Source organism: Accipiter gentilis, chromosome 21 (assembly GCF_929443795.1).
Source record: "Accipiter gentilis chromosome 21, bAccGen1.1, whole genome shotgun sequence".
Lineage (NCBI taxonomy): Eukaryota > Metazoa > Chordata > Aves > Accipitriformes > Accipitridae > Astur > Astur gentilis.
The window spans coordinates 15,457,299-15,480,188 of NC_064900.1; the positions used below are offsets into that span (position 1 = coordinate 15,457,299).

At 39.6% G+C, this 22,890-nt stretch overlaps 1 protein-coding gene across 3 annotated transcripts in view; it reads right to left on the minus strand.

Annotated features, from left to right (window-relative positions):
• Positions 1 to 514: 514 nt before the first annotated feature.
• Positions 515 to 22,890, minus strand: part of GABRR3 (gamma-aminobutyric acid type A receptor subunit rho3) — a 35,422-nt gene continuing 13,046 nt past the window's right edge. The window contains exons 3-10 of one of the 3 annotated variants that reach the window (XM_049824338.1): positions 17,554 to 17,621; positions 15,767 to 15,990; positions 12,788 to 12,870; positions 11,245 to 11,385; positions 8,318 to 8,470; positions 5,764 to 5,960; positions 4,532 to 4,787; positions 515 to 2,421 (exon numbers count right to left, since the gene is read on the minus strand). In XM_049824338.1, the coding sequence (XP_049680295.1) occupies positions 2,240 to 2,421; positions 4,532 to 4,787; positions 5,764 to 5,960; positions 8,318 to 8,470; positions 11,245 to 11,385; positions 12,788 to 12,870; positions 15,767 to 15,990; positions 17,554 to 17,621 (1,304 nt within the window). In that variant the 3' untranslated portion in view covers positions 515 to 2,239. Of the gene's footprint in view, positions 4,788 to 5,763; positions 5,961 to 8,317; positions 8,471 to 11,244; positions 11,386 to 12,787; positions 12,871 to 15,766; positions 15,991 to 17,553; positions 17,622 to 22,890 lie in introns of all 3 variants that reach the window. The other 2 variants (XM_049824341.1, XM_049824340.1) reach the window with 2 other exon arrangements.

The following is a 22,890-nucleotide window of genomic DNA, read 5'->3' on the forward strand; positions in this document are numbered from 1 at the left end:
TGGAATAATGCTCAGCAGTATCAGCCAGTAGCGGTAGCCGGTGTTTCACGCCATTTAAGCTCGCGTCGTGGAGAGACCGTAACGTCAACCTTCTTTTTCACTCCCAAACTAGAAAGTTTTAAAGCAATCGCCCCTCGAAAACACAGTACGTGCAACAAGTGTTTCTTCTTCATCTACCCAAGTTATTTAGCATGTATGTGCGTGACAGAAAAATACTTTTTTTTTTTTTTTTAAAACCGATAGGGAATTACACAACAGTATCTCCACTAATGCTGTTATGCGGATTAAATTAGGGGAGACAACATAAAACCGTGTGTTGTTTGTATAAAATTTTACTTCATGCACACAAAAGCACCTGGGCTTTAGCTGCGTTATTTTTTCCTGGATGAAAATCTTGTTCCAGAACTCCTCTGGGGCTTCCTTGAAGAAATCTGTAGAATCCTCACTGAGCACATGAAAACTTCTAGAAATATTTTTAGTTACCTTTATTAAAGATGGTTTTTAATGGTTTAATTTACATTGGCTGAAAGACATCAGAGAAATTGTTAGGTGGGTTTTGCTAAAGTTTCATTCTTGTGTACTGATAGCTTGAAGCATACAAAGCAGAACTACCAGCAAAAGGTGAATTTTGGAAACCTCAGCAGCCTTACAGTGCATGGCTAATGTAAGTAGAAAGTTGTACTGGGCGTAAGTTAGTTACTAGAAGGACCTTTCAGTGACAGGTAAAAGAGGGGACTGCTGTGTTCGATCAACAACTTACGGAGGGAAATAGTAGAGCCTTTCACATCTAAAATACCAATTCAAATCCCTGTCTATAGAAAATGGATTTGCAGTCCTGTTCCTTCTTGAGGTGTGGTTGTTACTCACACAGTAATAACTCTGGCTTCCTTGGCACTAGCTAGATCTTTTGGAACAAACATTATGTGATTCCAGTGGGTTCTGCGTTCGTGAATGCATCCAGTAAGCTCCTATGTGCTGAATAGAGAAACTGGCAAAATACAATACACAGGAAAAGGGGATGGAGGAGAGAAAAAGGCAAACACTGCTCATCCTGTTCAGTCCTTGTTCCTTTACCACCTGGACCACTTTGGTCACCAGCTGACTGAAACATCGTGGCCAGTTGATCATGAAATACAGATTAATCAGCATGTGGATGCATTACCAGAAGGGAGATTTTGCCAGGGATGAACCTAAGGTTGTCCTAATTGTACATATGTGTATGAATTAGATAGTAAAATCTAAGTTTCTCTATAAAGCATTTTTCTTTCATTGGGCTGTCACTTTTGAAGAAAAAGAAGACATTCTCTACTTTCTGATTCAGTTCATCACAACGTCACTCAACATTCAGGACACTTGGCAAAATTTATTAAATTGTGAATATTTTAGTGTAAACACTCACCAATAGTTGGGATATTCAAAGGTGTACATTTTTGTACCTCTCTCGAAGACAGGTTCCTGGCATGAAATTCTGCTTACTTCTTTGATGAGGATTAGAAAGCTTTGAAGAATGAAGTAGTTCTCCAGACTTAAAAGTTTGCACCACCTACATTAACACTTACAGGATGTTTTTTCTGCAGATGGGTGTAGCAGCAGATGCTAAAAATAGGGAGGCCACATCCTGCACCTCAGCTGGTCACAGAAACCATTACAAACTTATTTCTGTTCCAAAAATCCACAAAGTACTCTCAGCTTGAATACGACTAGGATGAATACCCAAACAAGTACGTATTTTCATAATGTCTGTGATGTTTTAACTTCTAGTAAACACTGGGAAGTGAAACCCATACATTTGACTGGCTGCAAAACCAGCCACAAATAACAGGAATGGGAAATACTTGTGAATACTTTTATAAAGACTTCCATGCTGGTCTGTCTGGACAAATTGACTAAAAGTATTTATTACCATCCCTTTCTGGAAGATTACACAAGCTTCAGATAAGGGTCATGTGAGTTTTAGTCAGCCCTCCAGCACCCTCTAAACAAGAAATAATGTATTTAAATAGTTTGTTTGGTTTTACTATTTATACAAGCAACAGATTTTTGAAGTATAATTGATCCTGATATCATCCCTATCACTGCATTGAGAAGATAAAAATTAAAAGCATTGCTGTAAAAGTATGCATTTAAGTTTCATCACCATAATGTGCAATCTTCTTCATTATCCTAATAAAACTTGCTATATTGTCCTCTTTGTGGGGGAGTACACTTTGCCAATGGTTACATTCACAGTTGAAAGTAACTAACAGTTTCCTCCATCAAAGCAAGCTGTGCAGCTTTCAGGCACCTGTATAGGATGTGCCCGGAAGGTAAATGCAGGCAGGAATCTCTTTTCCTCCACACTTCCATTTGTGGGCCTGTTTGCTGGACAGCCTGCACAGAGCTTGGGCATGCTGCGCTCTGGGACTTTTGCTGCTGCAGATCCTGTAAGAAATTTAGAAGAGGGAACTGGTTTGGGTCAAGAAGCACATGGGTATTTTTTTCTCTTGGAGGCTGAGGATTCACTGTTGGCTACACAACAAATACCTCTTCCTGTAAGGCAGATAAAAAAATTATGTGAAAACAATGATGTTATGTTAGTTTGTGTGAAAAGTTTAGGACACTCAAGACACATCTGGAGCAATTAGATGGGATCTTCTCAGGCAAACTGAAACACCTGTGCAAGATGCCTCCATAATAGCAGTGCGGTAGTGAAGATGTCATGGTATCTTTTTTTATATATCTATATTACACATTTGCTCAGCTTGAGGTCTGGTGTGCTGTTGCTATTGCCTGCGTGTCCTTTCGCTTTACATTCCCGGCATTGTCATTCCTGGTACGGTTTTGCTTTCCATGACACAATTTCCTGGAAGAGTATCAAAGCCATCTTAGCTCTGATCATTTGGCAAGGAACCGGCAGCCAAAGTACCCACTCATTCCATCAGATTTCAGTCACCTGGCATGCAGTGCATCACCAGCTTCTCCAGCTCTGTAACTGGGAGCTTGACAAATGCAGCTTTTTGAAAGAGTAAGAGACATCACCATGCTATAAGCAAACAATATTGGAGCAGGAAAATCAAATACAGGCTTCCAAATTTATTCCCATTTCCTAATCTTGACCAAGCAGTGACCAAGCATTTGCCTTGTGACATTTTTTGCCACCACAAATTATAATTTTGAACTGACTTTCTAAATATAAACTCACTTCATTAAATGACAGACAAACCCAAGGAACTTAAATGGAAAATGTTCCTCATTTGGGAAAGTCACAAAAGTAATCTTGATTCTTTTCTGGAGCTGTGAATACTTTCTGTGTGTGTCCCTGAACATCCCTAACCCAATCTCCTTAGCCTGAACCTAAGGATATTTCCATGCAGGATGCATCTGGGAGTGACAGGATTCCTGTATATGGCTCTGGTTTGGCACAGCTGGTTCCTTTTATTTCCTGTGTGTCTCAGCGTGGTATCTTGAACTGTGCTGGGGATCAGTGCTGCAAGCAGGCATATGTAGCTTCTCACTGTAACATTCGACCTCAAAAGCCGGGGGGGTGGGGGGTGTAAAACCCCAAGCTCATGTATGCAACATAAAGCAGAAGAACCAGATTCTGCTGAAGACATGGTTGGGTTGTTTTCTTGACAAGGCTTTCTAAAATCTCTGCCTCAAAGCCTGTGTTTCTGAAACGAACAGTTATGCAGAAAGCAGGTGATCACAGCAGGTCTACATGAGGCACAGGTGTGTGGGTGTCACAGGAGGGGCATAGCTTCTGCAGGTGATGCTAGTCACCCACCTGGGAGGTGGCCGTAAGACACTGAGTGCATCCTGCCGGGGACATTGTTCCTGTGCTGCCTTAGGGACTAGTGAGCAAGACTTCTCCAAAATAGAGGCCCTTCCCAGTGGTCCTGTGGAAAGTCAGGGACAGCCGACAGGGTGAGGGTTTTTCTAGAGGTGTTGATGATGCCCAATGTACAAAGCCCCATCAGCTTTGCTTTCTGCTGATCCCTACTCCACCGCTAAGCTGTAATCACTTTTCCCCTAGTTGCCATCCGAGGACAAAGGCTGCTGAGGTGCATACAGGTTGCCTAGCAAAACCGAAATGCAGCAAGTGAAATAAGGATAGGAATTATTTGAAGGCAATCGGTGCTGATTGCCTACTAAAATGGACCACAGGTGGAGAACAAACAGAAAGGCTGATTAAAGAGGAATGGTTAGAGTGTAGATAGAGACTGGATTATACCTCAGGTGGGAGCTGCTGTCTGTTCAGGTGTGTGACAAACAGCTCCCCTGGTGAGCAAACTGTTTCTATGCTACTGTGGTAGTAGCATGTGCGTTAACTTGCCCCAATGAAGCATTGCACAGTCCAGTTGAAAAAGTAACCAAACCAGCCTTGGTATGATGCAGAAGTCAGTTTTGGAAACTTTTAACCCTTCCCTCTACTGCTGTTGCCTTATTTTTAAAGCACGATGCTACCCTCATATGCAAAATAATGTCTGGCTTATAATGGTTTTTGTTCATAGGTACAAACCCCAGTAAAAAAAGTTGAACACAATATACACACTGGGAAATATAATCCTGGAATATGTGTCAATAACATGATTGTTCTGTAAAATAATCCTGCCCACGTTTCCCTTCAGAGATCTCTTCCTCTTTATGCGAGTTGTGTCCACATTGGAGATGCTGGCTGCACGTGCCCGAGTCTCATTCTCTTCACAGCGGTCTGAGAAAGCAGTCAGGTCCATGTCCACATCCGTGTCGTGAAAGCAGCCATCGAAAGCCATTGCTTGCACTGCATCAATACTATACATTCCTGAAGCCTGGCAACAAAGAATAGTTATTCTGCATCTAGCGGGAGCCATTTCAGTAAATTATAAATAAATAAAACAGAAAATAAAGCTCTCTCTTCGGTGCTCTTCCCTCTGTGGAGAACATATGGAGAACAGGTCTACCTCACAGTATTGCTCTCTGTGGGGCCTGCCCCCTTGGGCAGGACATGAGCAAGGAAGGGGATACATGCAATAAAACACACTTGTCTGACTGATTATTGCCAGCTTATGACATAGAAAAATCAAACTCTGCCTCTCCTGTAGGTCTGCATTGCTGGAGTTGTGGGAAATTACTTCAAACATTTCCATGAGTAGTTTTTTGATGGGATTATCAAATCATGTGAGCAACATATGCACCGTTTTTGTGTTTTTCCCCATGTGATATTCCAACAAATGAGTTTACAGGAGGGGGTATTCCTGATATTCTTGAAGCAAAAGTGAGTGCTTCATAGAAAGCAAATGTTTAACTTGTGAATATTTCTGCTTCAGGCACACTTTTCTAAAAGTGACCTTGTCATTCATCTGGTCTTGGGACAAAAAGACATCATTAAACCCATCTTCCTAATTGAAAATGGCGAAGCAGGAGAAGGAGAAATAGACTCTGCTTCACAGGAAACAGGAAGGAATATTACATGAGTGCATTCTGGGGTATATTTCAGAGAGAGGACAAATACCTTGATCAATAGGTATTTGAGAACAGAATGAATGTTACCTTCCTTGGGGGGTGGAGAGAGAGATCAGGAGGTGTATTCTCTAACATCTGCCACAAGAAAAGGAAGGGAGAGAAAGCACAGACCTTCTCAAGACCTCAGAGAAGATGATACATTTCCTCCCTTCAGCCAAGTAAAGTGGGATACAGAGTGGAGTCACAGAGATGGTTACTGTACTGTTACCACAGTGGTGTATCAGGATTACTCTGTGGCTTCTGTGATGCTTTCGGAAGCAAACAAAACACAGAGGATTGTACCTTGCCCCTTTTTTTGAGTTGCTTTCTCTCTTCAATTGTGGTGAGATAGTTCACTGCCGCATATTCGATGACAGACAGGAAGACAAAAAGGAAGCTGATCCATAAATACACATCCACAGCCTTTATGTAAGACACTTGGGGCATTGAGGCACTTACTCCTGTCATGATGGTTGACATTGTCAACACTGTAGTTATACCTGCCAAAGAAAAAGGGGAGGTTACCATAATACTGGCCAGCTGGTTCTGTTTAGCTCATCACCATTGCTTGGACAGCACAGCTTTGTGAGTGCATATGATTGACACTGCCTTTAACTTCATTGCACAGGCTCTGAAAAGTGGAGTGAACCATGAAGGACCTATCACATACAATACTGAAACCAGTAAATCATCTTTCTGCTCAGTGCATGCAGTTAGAGCTGCAGCACACCAGGTTCAAACAGTGGGGGGACAACATCAGTGATTCAGCAGCATAAGGAACACATTTCTGACAGCTTTAGGCACTGCTATAGAGAAATGAAAGCAGGTTTGTGGTCTTCCTTCACTTCCCAGAGCCAGGGTCTCCACTATATGCTTTCTTGATCTGGAGAATCAGTAAAGAATCACCAATTTCCCTCTTAACCCCTTCTTAAATTGTAGTTCTTGTATATCTCTATCATAACTCCATGGCGCTCTAAAAAATGCTCATAAAAATGCTCATAAAAATGCTATATCCATTGAAACTAAGAAATATTTTTGTTTACTTCAGTGTGTCCAGAATTTCGCCCTCATCTTTTCAGTCTCTCCTCTTACTTGCAACTATTCATCTCATTTTGTTTTGCTCAATGTCAGAAAAAAACCCAAACAAAACACCAACCCCCAACTCAGGCCCTGCTTTTAAAGAAATTAATGTAGCACTGGAAGTGAAGACATCTCAATAACAGCTGTGAGAAAGCACTGGTGATAGCATGGCCTTTCACCTGGATCGCAGTGTAGCCTTTCTCCAGTTTTATGCTAGTTCAAGTCCACTGGAACATACAAGCGTTTTCCCTCTCCCTCTCTGCAGATTCCTTGGGTTGAAGGATGGAGTTTGAAGCATACCATACAAGAGGAAATCAATTTATTTATTTAAAATATGTGTACTCTAGGCTAGGGAGCTAAGCTTTTTAGACTTTGTTGTTAACATGCCTATAACTTATGTATGCTTATGCTAATGAAATGTGCGTTATTCATAGAACTCCTGATGCATAACCTTCTGCAGAAATCCATATATAAATTAAAGAACATGAGCAGCAAAACCATCTTGACAACATTACAAATGACCCACTGAGAATTAAAACTTTCTATTTAAAGATGAAGTTAAATTTCTTATAAATAAAAGGAATTGGTAGATGCATTAATAAAAGTAGGTAGGGGGTACCATAATTTGTTTTTAGATTAACAAATAGGTTTATGTCTCATGTATTAATAGCTTTAGACTGTGCCAATAGAAAGGGATCTGAGGTAGCTACAGTCCTATTTTTTCTAGATTGATATAGCTATAGATAAACTTTGAGGGCTTCCACAGTATGTGCAAGTTTGTTTCTTAAACAAAAATACACAAATATTCACTCGTCTAAGAAATACGGCAACATACAGTTGGCTTCTGAGACTAGCATCAATGAGAAGAAAAAACAGGAGCTTTTTTACTAATTCTTAAACCAACTGTTGCAGAAGTCAAATGCATTATGGTTACATTAGATATCTTAACAAATTTCCATCAGATCTTCACAGAGATGGTAATCTTTGAAAAAATGTACTCATTTCAAGGCCATCAGCATTAAGTTCTCAACAAAGGCAGACTTGAAGTGGTATCAACTGATTCATCACTGAGAAAAACAATAATGTTATTAAAAACCCCACCATAATTAGTGTTTTTATCCTGAGCTGTGGTGTTCAGAACAAAACTGTGACAGCAGAAAGATGCCCAACTTACTCGTCACCTTCCACAGAAGCCTGTGTGCCTTGCACAGTTAAGGCACCAAAGCAAACATTTTCAAGGTGCCTAACAAATAAAGTCTTTGCTACATAGGACAAGTCAGAAAACTGCTTCCAAGTTGGTAGGAAGATATCTAATGTTTCTGAGAGAAAGCAGAGCTGCAAACTTTTAGATAGATTGTGCTATGCCTCATCCCTCATGAACCATGGATTTGGGGAGAGATCTGACTACCTGTTACTACCTGTTACTTTGCTGGGAAGAGGGGAGGAAAACCGCAGTCTTTGCAAAAACAACAAAAACAAACAAACAAACAAAAAGTAAAATTCATAGGGAAATCTGTAGATTCATCCCTTTTCCCTTCTGTGGTGTGTGAGCTATTTTCTAATACAGCAAAGCCAGTCTGAACAAACATCCCATTTCCAAATGTAGAGGTTGACTAAAGGAGTTTGTGGTAGTGACAACAGTGGCAATAATAGTCTTGTTCAGGCGATTACCTGATATACTTGCTCATGTCCTGTGTAAATAAGAAGCTGAGGTAACTTCAAAACCTCTCCCCTATCCATTCTGTACTTCCCCAAAGAATATACATTAAAGGTTTACCTAGTGATACCCTGGCAGGAACGGCTCTTCTGTCAATCCAAAATGAAACCCAAGACAGCATCACCATCAGCATGGCTGGGAAATAGGATTGTAGCACAAAAAAGAAAATATGTCTCCGGAGTGCAAAGTTTATAAAAAGTCGATTGTACCAACCTATTGAAAAAAGAGAGAAACAGGTTGGGGGAGAGGAGAGCTGTGTTATTTGTGAGCTCTGTTCACTGGCCCCCTCCTTCCAGTAGGAATGGTGTATCCACATCAGTAACAGTAAACATCTAAGAAATATTGCCACCACCTTGGTTTTATATAGTGCTTTACCAACTGTCCATCGTACCTCATTAAAATACTACTGCCTTTGGAGTGAAGCAACACAACTGCATAAATAAAATACTATATTATAATTGAGGTTAGGAAATTGAAAAAAAAGTGGATAGACTTCAGGTGAAACTGCCGGGACAATACAGACAGAATAGAATTGTCCAGTCCAGCTAGGACAGTGAAGCCAACACCCTGCCTCCCCCCAAAAGTAGCCTGCCTCCTCTGACGCTACAAATACACAGCAACAAGCAGCATTTCTTTTCCTATGCTCAGACCGGTTTGCCTGCCCAGCGTTGACTTTAGAGGAAAGGGTGCCATCTAGTGAATTTTGGGCCATGCTCCGTCTGTGCAGCAAAGCCTGCGTGCTATACCACCTGCGATGGGAGGGAAATCAGTTTATAGTGAGGTGAAAAGAAGACAAAAGCGGCTTGCTGCGCAGCGTCTGCTTGTCCAGTACAAATAGAGACACCAACGAGCCTGTGTGGGAGCAGTCATGCCATCACAAGAGCGACTTTATAAAAAAGAGTATCTCAACAATAACCCCATCTAATATTAACCATGCCCTATGTGTTTTCAGTTGTGGAGAAGGTTTTTGGTTTTAAAGATTATTGTCTCAAAAAATGGACTGAAATTATTGCTCCTTTGGAGGCCAGAGAACTCCAAAAGCCTAAATGCTATGCATGTGTAGTTCACTGAGATTCACAGGAAAGGATATGAAGAACCCAAAATGCAGAAGGCTGCTTTGTGAGCTGCATTTTTGTCCATTTTTTGCCCTAGACTCTTCAGGGGGAGATGGCTCCCATTAGAGTTGTGCCAATTGTTCCCCACTATTACTTAATTCGTGGGGTGCGGTCTATGTGTAATCATTTTCTTCCAACAAGAAGCAAAATAAAAGAAAAAGAGAAAGTGGAACCTCCTGACTGAAACAAAATCTCAAAGCCAAAGAAAAGTGTACATCTACAAAGGGCAGTGTTCTAATTAACAGATATGGTACATGCATTATTCAGGTACTTCCCAGTGGTCCCTGCAACTTAAAAAAAGTCTTTCCTTTCACCTTTACTCTGCTGCCTAAGCTTATCATCAAAACATCTGCATGTAAGTGTTAAGCAATTATACTTTGCAAAGTCAAAGGTGCTGTGAACGTGCTGCAAAGGCCCAGGTACAGGGGTGGTATGAGGTTGTACACAAGGCTGTATTTGCTTGCAAAAGTGTTTTTTTATGAGAATAGCAAGGCAGAAAGAAGCCAGCTGAGTTCCTGGAACCCAGTTTCAACACACAGTGATAGCAGTTTTGTGGAAAACATCCCAGTCTCTGTCTTGCAACAAGGACGAATTTGACGTAGCTCTCAGGAAGCACAGTTATGATAGTAAGGTATCACTTGCCCTCTTCTCAGATGACAGTGGCTCTTGAAAGCTGGACCTCTGTTCTTAGCTCATACACGAGCAAGAGATAAGGATGAAGAACCTGATCAAGCTGTGAATTCCTCACTGCTTAGGCTGCAGCATAATTTAAACTGGAACTTCTGTATTGAGTATCAGTCACCACAAACTTGAATGACTCATTTTTAAATGCAAAAAGAAGCAATCCCGTAAATAAAATACAGTAAATAAATAATTTGCAGCTTTCCTGTATGTCTTAAAGGCTTTTTTCCAAAGTATTATGCATTTCATCATATTATATGGAACAATTTCTATTTTATTTATCTGCCTTGATATAAAGGGCAATATCCACATTGGAATGAATTGACTCAGATGGGAAAGTACAGTAGGAAGCATGCTACTTTATCTGGTTAAAAACATATGGTTAGACTACTTACACAGAGAAGTATTTCAAAATTTATAATTGTGTGTACAAATACAAAGAAAATAAAACCCACCTTGCATGAAATCAAGACTATAATAAACTCCTAAAGCCCTGTGCAGTTTGCCAGAAAGTATAGTTCGAGATCTATAGGGAGAAATAAAAACCTGTCTGGGGCAGATACCTGTATTTAAACAATGTAGCACTGACATAAAGGGATTTTTTTTTTTTCTGCAACTTTATGTATAAACATGGAACATTAAGCAAACCATGAATTAGACCTCAATAGGTTATAAATGCTCTCATGTGGAAATCTTACAGTTAGTAGACTTCTAATGACATTTTATAGCTCCAAAAATGAGGAGATTTTAGACAATAAAACACACTGGGGTTCCTCTTGTTTGCTTTCTAGTACTTGACCCTTTAGGGTTTGCATTTTCAAGCTTTTCTGTATAACCAGAACCCAAAGATTCCTGTAAACGCAATACTCCAGTGTCTTTCAGAGAAGCACAACAATTTTGCAAGAGCTCACAACAGCATATATTTTGTTTGTGTGCATTTTTTTCAGGTTATTGTCAGATGTTAAGTTACAAGTAGTAGTATGGACTCTTCTTCTAATATCAAGAAAGTGTTACATTGGTAATGTAAAGAGAACTGAGGATCTAGGCTGACAGACCAGTGTGACAGACCTCATTTTAACTGAGATCTCTCAGCAGTAACAGTCATTTATTAGCAATGAAATTGAATGTGAAAGACATTCTGTATGATTGTGTCCTGTGCTTCTCTCTTCTAATGACAGGGGCTTACTATACCAGTACTGCTGTAAAAAGCTAGTCCGCTGGAAGCACTGAATTCTTCAATGAAAAACTGGGAGAGGGAGATGTGCTCATCTGTGCTCAAGGACTTGTTTCCATGTTTCCAGTATAACATCAGATCATCTTCATTGTATGCATCTATGAGAAAGTAAAAACTAAATCACCTCTTCTGCTGGAATAATGTTTCTGTTTTCTTTTCTTAGGGATAGGAGACCACTCAAGCAATATGGCAAAGTGCCAAAGAAACATTTTTTTCACATCAATTTGCCAGTTAGTTGACATGCAAAAATTTACAGAGACCATATTCCATCTTGTTCCAAGTGGAGCCCAGTTCTGTGCCCTGCCAGCAGCTTTTCTGACAGATGGGAGACATGGGTCTGCTCAGGGACACTGGGCACATAGGATTGGACCTCAGGAGCTGCCACACTGAGCAAACTGCCTGAACACTGGGGATCTGTTCTCTTCTGCAAAACTAAACAACAAACCAGCATCCCAGTTTTAGTCATAATCCAAATAAGAATAAATTTTGAGATATCAAAAGGCTCTGCAAAACAGAATTACCTTTTGTTGTCCAGCTTTACAGCTTACTACAGATGACTGAGTCAGGGGTGAGATAGCAGACGTTTCACAGTAACACAAGCACTCATTTTCATTTTTCCATGAGGTCAAATATTGACATCTTATTTTACTTTTAACTTGCACTTTCTTCTCAGAAAGAAACAAGATTTTTGACAGAGGAAACATTTTTAGATCTAGGCCTTGGAGTATGAACCCAGTCCAAGCAAAGCAGGGTGCATCATAGTTTTGCAATCTTCCCAAAGCTCACAGTTTAATATGTACAGGTTGAAGGGTTCAGGTCACACACCAAAATAAGTGAAAAACCTATTATGAACAAGATGGAGTGCTGGTGTTGTGGTTTAACCCCAGCCAGCAACTAAGCACCACGCAGTCACTCACTCATTCCTCCCCCCACCCAGTGGGATGGCTGAGAAAATCAGGAAAAGAACTAAAACTCATGGGTTGATATAAGAACGGTTTAATAGAATATAAAAAGAAGAAACTAATAATGATAATGATAACACTAATAAAGTGACAGCAGTAATGATAAAAGGATTGGAATATACAAACGATGCACAGTGCAATTGCTCACCACCTGCCAATAGACGCCCAGTTAGTCCCCAGGCGGCAATCCCCCCGCACCCGCTCCCCGCAGTTCCTATACTAGATGTGACGTCCCATGGTATGGAATACCCCTTTGGCCCGTTTGGGTCAGCTGCCCTGGCTGTGTCCTGTGCCAACTTCTTGTGCCCCTCCAGCTTTCTTGCTGGCTGGGCATCAGAAGCTGAAAAGTCCTTGACTTTAGACTAAATATTACTTAGCAACAACTGAAAACATCAGTGTGTTATCAACATTCTTCTCATACTGAACTCAAAACATAGCACTGTACCAGCTACTAGGAAGACAATTAACTCTATCCCAGCTGAAACCAGGACAGCTGGTAAGAATGCACATGTGAAGAACAGGTATGAATTAAACTTACAGCTTTCCAGTTCTAAAGAACAGTTCTGCGTGTCCAGAGGAAACCTACTGAAATCCATGAAACACATAGCAGAAACTGTTATTCTGCAGAAAGGAACAGAAAAACAGAAATTAAATGAAAAATTTCACACTTTCTTAGGGCTGTGCAGACATCTTTATGAGATCCCCAACCAATCTGCTGTTTAGAATCCTAATGATTGAGTTTTTTCTATTTTTTTTTAGATGCTTCAAGATAGTGAGATAAAACTAAATCGGCGAAAGAACATATATTTTAAACAGAAATAGTCTTTCTTATAAAGTACATTACCTTCAATTTTTAAACCCTTTACTGGCCTGATCCTTCATTAGCCTTTCACACATTTTGCTTTGAAGGGTTATATTTAGGAAGATTAACAAGGGGAGTTCACATTTCTTGACTGGATTTCTTATAGACTGAAGTAGATAATATCACAGATTAGAGGAAATATTATTTCAAGTGCTATTTTCCCAGCTAGAATGGTTACATTTAATTGCATAAAAAGATAAGCTGCAATTTCTGGAAGCCTACTCTCCTCTTCAGCACCATGGAAATGCTTTACTCTAAAAAGCTTAAGGAAATCTAGGTAAAGACATTATTTTGCATTCCACCTGCTTTTTCACAAATGTTTAGAAGATAAGCGTCCCTTAACATGCTAACCAATAAACAAAAAAAAGGCTAGAGGCAGCAATTTAAATATGGTAAATATTGCCAAATTTCCCTTTCTTGACACAGCTTGCATGTCATTTGATGTTTTAGTTTGATTTTTCAGTTTTCCCCAAACTGAATCCTACAGGGATTTAAGTGATAAGGGATATACTGGTTATATAAGTGATCTTTGAAAACTTGTGATCAGTAATCACACTGTAGCTGAATTTTTACAAGTGTAAGATTTTACTGGCTTGAAATGAGATTGTGAGAGTGGTATATCTTTAAAATAATGCATAAGATTTCCAACTATGGATGTTGTTTCCATCTTTTAGTTATTGACTAAAGGATCAGGGAAACAACAAGAAAATGTTGATTGAAAAAAAAGAAAGACTATTTTAGCAACAAATCTGGATTTTTGTTCTGCTTTGCTTCAATAAAATCCTGGATGCTAGGCACTGAAGAAAAACTGTGGAATATGGAGATTTCTTGCACGTAAGTATTTGGAATATAATCTACCCATTGCTTGTAAAACTGGCAATACAAAAAGGGTGTTTTAATGAACATCTAATTCTTTAGGAACATAGGCATTAACACCACTCAGGCTAGAAACACAGTGTTTCACCTTAATAATTTTAAAACCTTCGTTCAGCCTTTACGTCACCCCTTTCCCTGCCTCTCAGTTTGATAAGAACTGATAGAGAAGGAAAGGAAGAGGACAGGACACCTACCCTTCGTGCTTACGTTCAGGAAGAAATCCACAGGTTTGGCAGGAACTTTGGGGCTTTGTTATTCACTGCATAGGAAGGTGAGACTGGCTGCAAGCTCACCTGTCAGAGCAAGGAGGAGTCACCCTGTACACACTACCTAGTCATGACGGGTTAGGGAAAGATAACTGTGCAAGCAGAGATGATGAGGGCAATGAAGAAAAGTAGAGCACCAGCTTGCAAATGTGATGCAGGATGCAGGGCAAGGGCTGCCATCGCAGAGGGGGTTCTGAGCAATGAGCAAACGTAGCAAATTGATTCACAATGTGTCTGTCCCTCAGCTCTCCTTCCTCCTTTTCCTTCCCTCCCATCTTGCTTTTTCCTTTCTCTTCATTTCTGTCCTTCCCATCACACGCTCTCTTTGATTTGTAGCTATTTGTGCACAATTTCTTGCTGTTCATCTTGATGACACTTTACCTCTCCAGCAAGCTGACAGAATGTGTTTGCCCATCTTATGTCTCTTCACCACTTCCTTCCCCTAGCTGAATGTATGTCCTACCCCTCACATGGAGAGACACTGCTGTAAGCCTTAGTGTCGTAGTGCAGTTCCTCTGATCCCTCTCTCTCATGAAGCATGGAAATGAATATAGCAATAAAACGCATACTTCACCTCATTGTTTCTTGCTGGTCAGTGTGATTCTTGAACATACACTATGTTAAAGTGCTGTACAGCTGTTGTTGTGTGGGTTTCTGCACGTCTTCATGACAGGGTAGATAAGTTCATGACTTGTTGGAACAATTATTACATAGCCAAAATCTCAAGTGCTTGCATAAATCTTCAAACTATCCAGATTAAATGAAATATCACCTCTGTGCACAGGCCTAATTAGTGACAAACTGGAGAACTGTGATTTCTGCAATGCACAGGCCTCAGGGCCTTTACCCTAGGGGGAAAATTCCTCCATTAAAACTATTTCTGCCATATCATCCAAATCTGCTTCATAAAGAAAAGCAATAACATGTAGATAAAAGGGAGACACATTTAATGACATTGCTGTTCCAGTCCTGGAATTGCTGTTTCAATTCCCAGTTCCTTGTAGTCACACCACACGCCTGTGTAACATTGCTGGTATCAGCAGCAATAATTTGCTCCCTGTGCCTATCTGGAGTCCCAGTTAATATCAATGGCATGTTTACAGGTATCCCAGGGTGAAGTTATCTGAGATAGTTTTAAAAGACTCAGGGGAAAAAAAAAACCCACAATTTCTCATTGCTAATAATTTGGGGGTTTACTGTACTCAACAGTAAAACTAGTGCAATATGGCTAAAACCACTGGCAGTTAATTAACACTTGATAAACTTCAGCGCTATTTACAACAGATGAAAAAACTGCCATTCTCCTATGACAGGAAACAATATCTATATGTTCACAGTCTTAAATTTATTTTCCCACTGGTACAGAGGTCACCAGTTCCCATTGTATGATATGAGGGGATTAATGCCAGTCCAGTATCCAAATCTTATCTGCAAGTATTTCCAGTAATTTCTCACAGTACAGATTATTGGTCCACAATTGCAGTCATGTATTTTCTTATAAAAGGGTTCTTACCGTAGACTGAAGAGTACATTGCCATCAGGGTATACTCGAAGCATGACGTTTTGCACAGTTGTATCATGGATGAAAGATCTTTTGGAGTGTACAAAAAATACATCAGGTACCCAGATCTTTTTTATCAGTCTTCCATCAAAAGTCATACTTTTGTTTTTGTTACTATGAAATGAAAGTCTCTCATCCTTCCAGTAATGTCTGAGATATAAAGTCATTGTGAAGTCCTTCGTTTAATTAAAAATAAAAGAAGATAATGCTTGTTTTATTCCCATAGAATACAAAGCAGTACAAAGTAATCAACTCATGCAAAAGATCAATTTTTTTCTCTGGACATCATCTGGATGATCTTCAATGAGAGGAATTGAATGCCACCCAATGAGTTTAAATATAGATAAGAACCACCTCTGAGATACTGGCTATTTGTCTTGTCACTGGTGTCTGAGGTTCATACTTCATTTATACTTAGATAAAACTTTTACAGGTTTCAGTGGTCTGCTGGTTTGGGCCCTCAGTGAAGTATAATAAATATAATAAAGAAACTTTAAAACCAACCAAAGGCAAATGGAAAAAGGCTTCCTTTGGAAAACTTCACAAGCTTTTCCCAGAATTGACTGTGGTTCCTTTACAAAGGGATTAATTTGAGCTCTTCATGAGCATTAAGTCAATTTGTAAAGTCCATTGATCTGTACATTTTGTACAAATAATGCACAGGGGTTTAGATTAGTATGTTTATGAATGAAATGCATCATAAAGAAACAATATGATTAATTTCATAAGAGTAAATTTTACAAGACATTTTACAAGAATTACAATTTTTTTTAAATAGGAAAGATTGTTACAAATATTTTACCATCCTATTTAGAGAAATAACATGACTGCCAATATACATGTGGAAAGAGATGGAGAGGATGCTGCAAACCCAGTCTAAGCTTCTGCACAGCTTGACTGCTCTGTGCTCACTTATATAGCTTTTGCATTATTAGGCAGACATCATTTATCTCAGTAGAACAATTACTTCTGATAAGAGTACTGGGAAGATACTTAGGTCTTCCCCTGTAGTATGATATTATGCCCCTGTAATAAGATTTCATGATTTGGGTAGGTTTGCAAAGGATTGCAGGCTTTCATACTGACAGATCACATTGCAAACTCAACACCTACAACTGGAGCTACACTCACTGTGAAAAGATACTGTAAGTGAGATCTCTTTGCAAAGTTAACATGCCCTGCTATTCTAGGATGGAGCAACTTGGCACTGATGTCCGGATGGCATTATTAGTGATAATTTCAGCTGAGGAACGAACAGGCTGCGTTCCAGTGCTACAGGTCCTTCATTGCAGTGAGGGCGTCTCCTTCCTAGGATCATTCCTGGAACTGATTTTTCTATTTCCATTTGTTATCAGCACAGCTCCACCCATCCCAGAAATGATGGGAATATTGAGATCTGCATAAGCAAAGGAAGCAAAGGACAGGAAGCCTCATCATCTAATGTGCAGAGCACTAAGAGCTCATGTGGAAGCCCACGGGGCTTACTGAATGGTTTGCATTTTCAAATCAGAGCACTGTTGACTCTGATCTGTTCCTCTTGCCCAGGGAGAAATTCAGCATGTGCTCTTATATAACACTTACTAGTTTAAATGAGAATGACTTGGATGCTTCAAGGCAAGGTTGTGCTCTTTAAGGATTTGCTTTCTTTAACTGTATTATTCTATATCATCCAGCTGGATGTTTCTGAGACCCTGAATTTTGGCTGAAATTCTTTATTCCAGTTCTACTAACCAACTTACCATGTCAACTTCAGATATGCTGTCAATGCTTTCTACCTGTACATCAATGCCCACAGGTATTGGCGACCCTACAATGTAACAGAAAGAAAGAGTGATGAGGAGCATACATCCATATTTTTAAAGGGAAGACTGTGTATTAGCAACATACAGAAAGTACCCCACCCCAGAATTTACTACGGTCTGTCCACCTTAGTACACTGAATGAGAAAGACCATGGCAACAAAGTAAAACCCAATGCTAAACAGTTGTGAAAATAAGTACAAAATCTTCAGTAATCTTTCTGCAGCCAGACTAGTTGCTATTGGCATTGCAGTTTGGACAGCAGTGACAGCTTCCTTGTGGTGCCAAAGATAATGAACTGCTTGGAGTCCTACTTAGAACTGTCATAGGGAAAAGCTGAGTATATATAGCAAATACATCAGAGATTGCAAAGCTTTCTTACCAGTTCCAATGCTTATTCCCACACTTATGAACCAAATATCTATTATGCCTCCTAATTATCTTTAGTTACTTAACTATTTAAAGTTTGGCATAGATATTTGTGAAGAAGGATTGCTTGCTCACTACTTCATAAGACAAAAGCTGTACACATACTAAGCATGTTCTGTGGTGGAGTGTTGGGTATTACTGAGTACATAATTTATTATCAAGTACAATGCATACCAAACTGCACTAGGTGACCTGATTTTATATACTACCCCACTATTTCATGCCACTGAAAAAGGCTGTGAGTTTATAACACAATGGGATCTGAATGAACAAATTATACAACCATATTTGCATTTTTACAATAAAGTGACTAAAAATCAATTAAAAATTACAGCAAAATATAAAATTATTTCCAGTCTCTTCAGTATACAATATCTGGAATGAAGGAGCTCATTCTATATGGGCTATATACCCCTGTAATTTTCAGCAAGGAAGTAATTCCAATAAAGCAATTGACTAATCAGTTCCTTAAGGAGGAGGGAAAGGAGAGAGACGTGTGCATATATGAGTATACACCCCTCCCTGACAAATATTCTGCATTTGGCATGAAAATCGATAGTAATTATTGTACATGGGATTCCAATTACATTCGTTAAAAATAGTCAGTTAAAATATTTTTAAAGTACACATTTAAAATAACCCAGTACACAACATGAGGACAAGGAAGTCTGAACAGCAGGAGATAGTAACAGCATTTTTAACTTCTTTCTCTTTTTCTTGTCTTTTCCTTTTATCAGTGTCAAGCCAAAATAGTCCAGAAATATCACTCTCCTGATAACCAGCCACAATACTGTGTGTCTTTTTGGAATTATCCTTAAAATAGCAGTCCTCGAGGATTACACAGCTGCCTTCAGTTCTTACCAGTAGAGATCTTGAACTATTTTTGAGGTATTTTAAAATCTGTCTCTGTAATCTCTTGATTTGACTTGTATTTTTTAATGGAGGGTTTGACCCTGCACAGAACAGATGAAGATGCATTGTGCATGGGAAAGCAAAGTAAAATGTGGTCAGTTAGCAAGGCACACAGGAACATGTTTCAGCACTGCCAAGAGCTGTCCCGTCTGGCTCAGAAATCGCATCTTCTTCCTCTGAGAGGAATGCATCGCTCAGTCTGTTGGCCAAAGCTCAAAACAAAATTCAGGACTCCAGACAGCAAAGTTCAGTCAATTAGTTCATTAGTAAAACACTAGACAGCACTTGGGAAAATGCTGCTTCTTTTAGAGAATAGAGACAGCAGGAGACATCTGCCCTAGAGGCTGATGCAAAAGAATATCAATGTATATATCCCGGCAGGCTTCTTCACAGAAACCAATAAAAATTTTTATGCCTCTCTTAAACCACTTTTGACCACTTCTTGTCTGTGTTTTGACCACACCACACAAAAAGTTTACTTATGCTGAATACCAACTTGTACCAAGTACTGGTACAAAAATGCCTGGTTGTAGTCTGAGTGGAATCACCTTCTCAGAATTCCACTGAAATCTAAACTATGTTGTAAACGAAAGACAAGTTTAGCCTAAATAGAAGTCATTGTGGGATTTATACAAGATGTGAACATCGTTCACAAATGGCATTCACACATCATTTAAATGCAAACACTGCAGAAAGATAGGGTGTTGTCTATCAAGCTCCTCATTTGCATGACGAAATAGGACAAGCCTGCATTGCAGAGCTGAGACCTGAGCTAGCTGTACACAAGGCAGGGTGGCTCAGGGAGCAAGCTAGCTGCAGAAGCACAGTGCTCCAGACTAGGAGCATGATCAGTATGAAAGCTGGCCAACATGCGAACAGCACTGAAGATAGAAATCTGGCCTCAACCCTTGGCTTCTTCAAAGTCCATGCAGTGTAACAGGCATATTCTAGATTGGGGTGAGGTGGCTTGTGACTTGGAAATGCCTGTTGGTTACCAGGGTTCCTTAGAATGACTGCAAATAAGCAGATGAACTGTGTATTATCTAATCTTACCCACCATGAAGCTTCAACTTCTTGATATTGTAGATGTGTCCAAACTCTTACCCTGAGACTATGGCAGAGGCACACGGTAGGATATACTGGAAGTGCTCGTATCTGGGTGTACATTTGATCTTAACTACTATTACTAAAACTTTGAGGGATGATTTGCTTGACTAGCATGTTAAAAACAGTGGGTTTAGTCTTATTTATGTAGAATTATGTGGGTGGAAGGGGAGGAGAGGGGAGTAGCTCTCTACATAAAACAATGGCTTTACCAGTCTCTGAGTCAAGGACAAATCTAAAGCGAATAAAGTTAAATGTCTACCATCAACATTCTTCAAACAGGCCAGGAACTACCCACAAATCATATCACTGAATAGGATAACTGGCTTTCTAAGCCATATATCATGTGTAGTGAGGAAAAGGTTTTTCTTAGTGACAGCTGCTCAAAGCATGATGATGGCAGTCCTAATACTTTCTTGGGACTTGTAAAAATTACAGACTATTTCCTACCCCAGCAAGCACTGTTCCGGTGTGGGCACAATTTCATTCAATAATTCACCTCATCTGGGCAGATACAAAGGAACTGATCACAGAACTAGAAATTAGGGGCAGCTTATGATTACATTGGTTACATGCACGCAAACTGAAGTGCCAGTTATACGTAAATACACACAGAGGCATTTGATTCTTCGGAAGAACAGCTTGCACTAAGTTGAGAACTGTTATAAAACCAAGCCAGTGGGGACACTGAATAGCATAAAAGAGAACAAAAGCTATGGCCAGGAGAAATACAGTGGATGGTTCTAAAGTGAATTAAATAAAAAGGGAACTATTACAATGAAATTTGTTCCTGATTAGGTAGAAATGCTAGAACTGTGAAACAGACTCCTTAAAAAGAGATTCCTGTTCTCTGTCTGGGAAAAGGCCAAAGACCGTACTCATGCTGCTTAATGAGAAAATACTGTTCAGTCTAGCATTCACTGCAGACAATTATTAAACCACATCCCCTAACCTCTGCCCTGACCTATTACAGACAGATCGTACCAGCTGCAAATATTTTCTCCCTATTCTGACTCTACTTTGGCAACAAAAGTTAGTAGATGATAAAGACACTAAACACTGCACATATGTGCAACCCCAGTCTCTTCAGCGTACTGTTCACTTTTTTAATCTGAAGCATTTTTTTATTGTTGTCACTAACACCACCACCCCCATAAGATACATATTGACCTTACTCTGGTCTAGGCCTTCTGAGCTTTGTGGTTTTCTGGGAACATTTCTTTCTGTGATTAAAAACCAACTCCACTAGAAACAGTAATAATTAATTATTGGGAACAGGTTGCTGAGAACTGTAATTTCTTCGTCACTTGGATTTGTTTTGCCACAATTGGATTTTTTTTAAAAAGAGCATTTCAATAAGCATTGGAAAGGATCCTAAACCAGCCAGAATAGTGATTTGTTTACCTTTATGTCTGCACCATGGCTTTCTCTGTAGTGTATTGAGAATTTCAAGCTCTGGCTGACCATCAGGCAACATCATCAAATTCACTTTGAAAAAAAGTAACCAGAGCAAAGCTGTGTTTTTTATTTCCCAGTTTGACAAAACTGGGGATGGCAGAGGGGATTTTGTTATTAAATTGAGCAGCTTCAGTTGCTTCTGGAGCATTGCTACAAATCATTATTTTAGAGGGATTAGTGATTTTCACAATGGAGGCTCCACAGATTTTCAAGATAATTACTCTTCAGCAGAAAAAATAGAATTGTTTTCAGATGGATTTATTCTCACACAACCATTTCCAGTCTTTTATTTTAGAGGTTTAAACATAGCAAAAGAATTCCTTGATGAGCATGGAATTTTTTTAATAGATAGTACTGCAGGCAAATTCTATAATACGCTTTTTAGAAGGGATATTACGTAAAAAGGATATCCTTTTAGCATTTTAGGATCAATTTCTACAGTAATTATGACTGGTAGTGAATTCTATAGTATTTTTGTAATAGTCAAACCTTTGAACACACAGCAGACTGCACCTGAAATTCCATAAGATAAATGTTGAATTTAGAAAAAACAGCCACTGTATCCCAGTTGGCATTGTAACAGTGTATGCTGGAAGAAAGCTAGGTCTACAGAAATCTCCCAGTAGGAGACAGAGACCAGGGAAGGATTAAGGTCTATAGGAGTACTTTCCTCTAAAAAGGGCTTGTGGGCCTGCAGAGGAAGAAAACCAGATAGAAATGTAAACAAGCCCCAGAAAAGTGAAGCTATGTGGATGTGTTTACTTTCCTCTGGCAACGACTGAAACAGGAGAGTTTCTGGCAATGTTATTTTCTTCTTGTTACTGTTTTGTTTCTTTCCTATTTATGTGAGAAATGAAGGTGGACTGGTATTAGCAGTAGCCAACTCTTGGAATGGAAGACGTAAAAGAAAAAAATCCAGGAGAAGGATCCTGTTAGAGGTCTTGCAAATTACAAAAATATTTCCCTCCTGTTCTGGATCCCAGCTATTCCTTCCAGTAACACAAGAGAAAAAGCCATTCCACTTTCATCAGAGTGAGTCTTCTCCACCACAGTGAGAAGATATTTCTGACCTTTCAGGGAGGGCTGTGGTGCGGAAAAGAAAACAACTTAGTGGCAAAGAGATTTTAGAATTGCAGCATTTTCTGAACATTCATTGGGCCCTATTTTCTTTCCTGCCCCCTTCCCCCCCACCCCCCCTTTTACGTTCAGATGAATTTAAATGTTACTAATTTAGCTTGAGGAGGTAGAAAACATAAGGGGGAGTGAGCTAATGGGATTTCTGATTCTCTGAAAATTTGGAATTAAGATCATGCCTAATTGCAGAATGGGATGCAAATTGTCTGGAAAGACTGTTACCTCTTGACCAGCTAAATG